The sequence below is a fragment of the Macaca nemestrina genome, chromosome X, assembly GCF_043159975.1.
Source record: "Macaca nemestrina isolate mMacNem1 chromosome X, mMacNem.hap1, whole genome shotgun sequence".
Lineage (NCBI taxonomy): Eukaryota > Metazoa > Chordata > Mammalia > Primates > Cercopithecidae > Macaca > Macaca nemestrina.
This window is the reverse complement of record NC_092145.1, coordinates 23,487,729-23,494,324: the sequence shown is the minus strand read 5'-3', so window position 1 is coordinate 23,494,324 and position 6,596 is coordinate 23,487,729. Positions and strand designations below refer to the sequence as shown.

General features: G+C 44.4%; 1 protein-coding gene across 2 annotated transcripts; it reads right to left on the bottom strand.

The window, feature by feature from the left end:
- Positions 1-245: 245 nt before the first annotated feature.
- On the bottom strand, positions 246-5,544 carry LOC105481430 (RAP2C, member of RAS oncogene family). Of its 2 annotated transcripts, none has more exons than XM_011741047.3 (3): positions 5,473-5,544; positions 3,131-3,934; positions 246-558 (listed from the first exon to the last, which is right to left on the bottom strand). In XM_011741047.3, exons 2-3 carry the CDS (start codon positions 3,401-3,403, stop codon positions 280-282), a joined length of 552 nt encoding a protein of 183 aa, XP_011739349.1. In that variant the 5' UTR covers positions 3,404-3,934; positions 5,473-5,544; the 3' UTR covers positions 246-279. The 2 variants fall into 2 exon arrangements, with proteins under 2 accessions (XP_011739349.1, XP_011739350.1); XM_011741048.3 differs by lacking the exon at positions 5,473-5,544 and adding an exon at positions 4,035-4,232.
- Positions 5,545-6,596: the final 1,052 nt, after the last annotated feature.

The following is a 6,596-nucleotide window of genomic DNA, read 5'->3' as shown; positions in this document are numbered from 1 at the left end:
GAACAATAACTCACTTAAAATCTTGGTGATGGGAATATAAGCAATTTTTTACCTACGCTTTGCTTATCTGCATTTAAAAAAATTTTCTTCATTGAATGTTGACTATTTTGTGTGATGGAAAATGTTATTTTAAAAACAAAGAAATTTAAGACAGTGCCATGTGTATTAACACCAACCAGCTTTTTGTTATACTTGATCAAAAAACAAAACACTACCTGATTCACACAGTTCCATCAAAAACTAACCTGCTCGGTATGGCCATGATTGAGGTTATCTTTTTTACTGGACGACGCAAGTTGTACAACACTGATCTTGCTTCTCAGGCAGGGATGAATAGTTCATTTGCCTGACGATCTCAGCAAAAAGTTCATCCACCATTGATTTACTTTTTGCCGATGTCTCCATGAAAGGACAGCCCCATTCTTGAGCCAGAGCTCTGCCTTCTGAAGACATAACCTCTCTTTCTGGTTCCAGATCCACTTTATTTCCTACTAGGATTAGTGGGACTTTTTCATATCTCTTCACTCTGACAATTTGATCTCTCATTGGCTTGATATCCTATTCAAGCAATCACAAAGAGAAAGAAAAACATTATGCTGTTTGTATAACCATAACAGAAATATTACAGTATTACAAAAAGTCATACCTCAGTGAGTATACAAAGCTGAATCCAAAATGAAATCACACCTAAACAGAGAAAATGTCACCATTTTGTCCACAGGAGTAAGAACTAGATAATTTTCACAGACCCTACCTGCTGGGTTTGTCAGGAATATAAAACATGGGTTGCACACTAACCTTGACTCATATAATCACTTTTACCCACCCCCAGTCTATACTGATTTAAAAAGCAAGTTTCCAAATGATTAATCCATTCGTACATAAGGATGTTTGGCCATCTCCCTAAACCTGCCTGCTTGTCATCACTCCTTGTAACACCTGTTATCCTAGCACAGGATTGCAGCATCTATGCATTTCTAGCCATGTAGCAAGAGGGCTTGAGTGAAAGTGTTTTAAGTGGGAACAAAAACCACTCTGTAATGCCTAGAAGAAAAGCGTTACAACCAGATGGATACACTTAAATGTTTTATTTTAAACTGAATGGTATGCATTTATTCCAGTAAAATCAAACACCTTAAAATACACTTAAATTCGCTAGAAACTACTGTAACAGTTAGTAACTCCTGGGAAGGACAGTGCAAGGGGAGTCTGGGTGGGAAGAAGACAGTTTTTTTTTGTTTGTTTGTTTGTTTTCTTTCTTTCTTTCTTTTTTTTGCCTGTGTTTGTTTTTACTGCTTGATTGTTCTCCCATGCGTATTACTCTTTCCAAGTAGTTACAACGAATTACAAAACATAAGAGCGTTAGCAATCCTCCAGTAGCATCAATTTTGGGAGGTGGGAGTAAGTATTGATTTAAGACAATATTATAGATTTAATTATAAAAATCACCATTTTTTGTAATATTTCATAATTTTAAAAGTTTGCCTTAAATAGAAAATGTATGTTTAATTGGAAGTCACAGTAAGCACAGAATATTCACATGTGGGTCTACGGGAAAGCAAGGGACTATGAAAATCTATAAAAATATAGTTATTTGATATTTACATCAATTTGGTTTGATCATGTATCAACTCAGTCTTCTAGGTTACGCTTATTTCCCGTTGTCTTTATGGAAACATAAATTCAGCTGAAAATCCAAACTTATGGCATTTGGGCTCAAAGGAGTTTACATCTCCACTGAAATAATGGCACAGTTTTTCACTCCCAATTCATGTCTACAACAGAAATGGATATAACAGAAATCTTATGAAACACCCTTCAAAAGACTCTCAGCCTCCAGAGAGTAAGCTGATAGAATAACAAATCTCCTGAGGATCCTTTAGGGAAAAAAATGCCTGTCAGAGAGCACCTTCAGTACTTTGGTACTTTCTGGGGGAAAATGCTTTTATGATACTATTGTTTGGGAATTTACGCCCACATAAAGTGAATTTAGTTTGGTCTCAATAGCTTTGATTTATTTCCCCAGAATTTATCATCTTAAAAAAAAAATCTCTGAAGTTGTTCTATCAGGTTACTGGAAAAGTTCACTATAGTACTTTAATTTAAAATACTAAAGAAAGTGGAATTAGCACATTGTATTGGATGAAGCACTTAAGGTCTCTTAAGTAAGCTACATTAAGCGCATACCTTTAAATGCAGAAAAAATATATCCATTTCCTAAATCAATGGAGGTCAATATAATGGGTCAATATGAGGTTATTTATTTTCAAGGAATAAATAGAAACATACATCGCATCTCCTAAAATAACGTTAAACCTTCAGTCTGTTTCCCAGTGAAGGACAAGACAGATTTTCTAAGAGATTGGACCACATCCAGTTTGGCCACCCAGCCGGAGTAAGAAATCTGCACTTGTTCAGTGTTCCCAGACCCACGTATTTTCTGTAAATACAGGCAGTTACCAGAAACAATTTGGATCAACTGCAGAAAAGGAGTCATCCCTGATTTTTGTTGGTTATTAATTCTAGGTACTAGTCTTTTCTATTAGTAACTTTCCTTCCTACTACACGCCCCAAGTAATTAAGTAAAATGCCTAGAAGGCAGGTCTTGAGTTCTTCATTTTGCAACACTAAGATTTATGAATCTAGTTGAGAAACTTGAGAGAGAAGGGGAGGGCAGCGGGAGGGGGTGTTGCGGGGTGGGAGGGGAAGGTGTGGGTGGGACAGACAGGACTTATCTGTGCAACAGATAATCGGCTCCAAATAATTTTTTCCAAGTGCTCTATTTACCCGAGATTATTCGTTAGATGTTTTGTTGAGTGAGTTAATCAATACTTGTTGAATTGAGCAAGCAACTTCAGAAGGTTATATTCCAGGCGAAATATACACAGACATTTTTTTCACTTTTCTTTCACTTAAAAATAGCTTTAAAATATTTGTTGACGCTTATTACTTTACTATGCTCTATAGAAACAACCCGATAGTCTTCCATGCCTGGAGTAACCTCAAAAATGCGTCATGTCTAACTTTCAAAAGCAAAACACAGTCATTAATGCACGTTTCAAGCAACCCAGAAGTCGATGTCGGATTACCACACCCCCTTCTAACAAATTACGAGACTTGGTTTGGTTACCTGAAAAGACTGTTGATTAACCAGGCTATAAACCAGGATGAAACCCTGGCCGTTTTTGATGTAGAGATCTCTCATGGAGGCAAACTGCTCAGTTCCTGCGGTGTCCAGAATTTCCAGCACGGAGGGGGAAGAGTCCACTTCGATCTCTTTGCGGTAGAAATCTTCAATGGTGGGGTCATATTTCTCAATGAAAGTCCCAGTGACAAACTGCACAGTAAGGGCAGATTTGCCAACCCCTCCGCTCCCTAACACCACTACCTTGTATTCCCTCATGAGTCTCACCTTCACCAACTCCTACCAGAAGGGGGGAAAGATCACCCCGCTAGCTGTGGCGCGGCTAGACTAGGCGGAAGGTGGGCGGAAATCTGCGAACTGGGGAGGAGAGTGCAGAGGAGCAGAGGGCCCAACCAGGGAAGAAGAGGAAGTTACAGGAGGGGGAGGGGAAAGAGCGTAGAGTCAGGGAGGGTGGGGAAGGGATGGTAATGCCCTTCCTATAGGAACTGCGGCCCGAGCAGGGGGCGTGGGGAGGAGGGCGAGTCTGGGAAAAGCCCGGCTAGGGTGGCGCGCGTGCCCCCGGGAAGGAAAGGGTGGGGGCCGCGACGAGGGGACCCCGCGGCGAGGCGGACGTCAGAGTAGCCCGCAGCCCGGGGCTGCCCGCAACCCTCCCCCGCCCTTCACACAAAGGGGCCCGGGGACCCCGCTTCCAGCTCGCGCAGCCCAGCCGGCCCAGGCCTGCGGGCTCCGTTCCAGTTACTGCTGCCCGGGCGGGTTTCTGGGCCCCGGCTCCCGCGGGGGTCGTCCGGCCTGTGAAGGGGAGAAGGATGCACATTACCCGGCTGACCCCCGCCCCGAACCTGCGGTGCCGGCCGCCGGCTCCCACCCGGATCAGGCTACCGCCGCTTACCCCGCCGTCCGCACCCGCCCGGCCGCCGGGGAGGCTCTGTCAGGCCAAGGCCATGGCCACCCGCTGGCTCCTCTGTCTCTCCGCTGCCCCAGCGCTGCTGCTCGCGGCGGGGAAAGGGGCGGGGGCCGTCCGGCGGCGGCCGCAGGGACTCCAGGCGAACCCACCTCTTTTTTTTCTCACTCACCCCCCACCCCCCCAGCACACACCCGGAAGGGTTTCCCTGACACACTGGCTGAGGTGCCCCAGTTCCCCGAGACTGGACGGGATCACTTCCGGTGGGGAAAGTCCCACCTCTTCGGGGCGAGCCGGGTGGCTCTGGGGCCGCGCCCTGCTGAGCGAGCGCGCCGGCCAGGGACGGTTTCGGGTCGGGACTCCGGCCTCGGCAACAGGCCTCTGGGAACCTGCGGCGTCAGTCCTTACTTGCCCGCGGCTGCCGCGGACCATCCCACCCCCAAACCCGTAGAAGCGCCTCCGCCCCGCAGCCTCCAGCCGCCCGGCTCTAGGACTTGAGCCGCTCCCTGGCCGGTGCGGGACTGCGGGCTAATAATCTAGCGACCGGGAGAACGCCAAACATCCCTGGACTAGAAGTTACAGGGGCAATCAAACAGCCCAGAAAGTTTATTCTCCTTGCTGGTATTCCTTCCACTTGCTATTTTGCTGAGAGATGCATGCAAACTACCCTTAGACTTCGGACGCAGTGCGTTTTACTTAGCCGTGCCTGACAAACATACACAGTACTTTTACCGTGTGGTAGACCCGCCTTGACTTTAACAGCGAATACTAAAGTCACTTAAAAAAAAAAAAAATCACAAGACTCGAAAACAGCAGCATTAGAAGTAGACTTTATGGTACTCTGCTCAGCTATGTTCTCATTTGATTCCAACCACTACACGGCAGAAAAGGTAACCAATATTCAGGAAAGATTTGATTGGAAACGGTTTAGACCTAAAGAGTAATTTATTTTAATCGTTGATTATCTGTATGTATAACGATTTGCTTGGCTGGCTCTTACATGCTGAAGTTTTGTTTTAAAGGCCATCCTTTGTAGTCTTTGAAATTCAAAAGCAAGTAGTAACTCTGGTGTTAGATTCTAAGTTTCTATTTTTAGATAAAATTGTTACTTCCGACTATATTTCCCTTTGCAAGCTTTCTATTTGTAAACTTTGTGTCGAATCCACAGATCCCCAGGGCCAGGAGTCTAGGCTGTACTTTAGGTATGTCACTTTCTTTTCAGTTCAAGCATGTACCCAGAAACCTGCGAGACTCGGTGGCCAGCCTAGCAAAAATGACTCCAAATTCCCTTACTTGCAAGCCCTAAATGGTCAAACTCTATAAAAAGAGATTACTCAGCCTAAATTGTTAAACATTAGAACACAGACGAATCACAGTAGTGTGAGGTCCCACTGTCCCTCCCTGAGTATTCCCCAATGTCACTTACAGTCTTCAAAGGAGAGTTTAGTTCAGTTTCTCCTTGACCTCAGGCCGGTGCTATCTCTCCAGCGAAGTTCCCCGCTCTGGCTCCAGCTGGCCTGGGCCCTGTCTCATATCAGAGGCACTGCCCTCTGCTGGAAGAGGTTTGGTCTGTGAGTTATGAGTTTCCCCACAGGTCACTGCTCCTTTCACACGTGCTGTTGCCTGATTTGGAGCTCTGCTGCTCATCTCCCTGTCTAGCTGTCTCCAGACTGTCTGGTGGGATTCACAGCCCTCCACCAGCGTGCTTGTAACTGAGTCTGGAAATTCCTTTTCTGATCCAGCCAGTGTTGAGCAATCGTGGCAAGTCTTTGCTCTATTACTAAACTGTCAAAACAAGGAGTTCTTTTTCAGGTCATCCCACCTGTTGGCAATCCTAATATCTCTGAATGTGTTCGTCATGCTTAGGAGAGAGCTCTTTGTTTCTCCATGCAGTGAAACATACTCCTCCCCTCAGTACAGCGTCCTGTGGGGTCACTCTCGTCAACTACAGTGGACAAATATCACACTCAGTCTAAAGATCCTTCTAAACTTTCTTAGGAAGGGTATTTATTACAGCATTGATTAGGAAATCAAACAATTGGGAGAAGCTTAAATGTCCTTCAGCAGGTGATTTTTAAAAGTTTATAGCTCTCTATCTATTATCTATCATCTATCTATCTATCTACCAACCTACCTACCTGCAGGATATTATGCAGCTACTTTAAAAGAGAAAAGTAGATTTGTAAGTGCTTGTATAAAAAGATGGCCAAGGTATACTGTAGGGCTGAAAAAGCAAGATACTGAACAAATGTCTAGTTGCTACTGTTTATGTAAAACGCGGGTGTGTAATAATTACATAGCCATTCAAATCTGAAACAAAGTAATTATGGGTGAGGACTATTATGAAATAGCTTTTATTTCTCCATATTATTTTAATTTATAAACAATAATCAGGGGAAAAAGGAAGTAAATATAACTTTATAATATTTTTAAAGGAGGAACAAAAGAAAGTTGTTGATCTAAAAATCCTGACTGTCTAGGGGTCAGTGGACAGGTCTGCCCAATTTAAACAAATTCCCTACCCCTGCCTGCCCTACCCAAACATCTCTA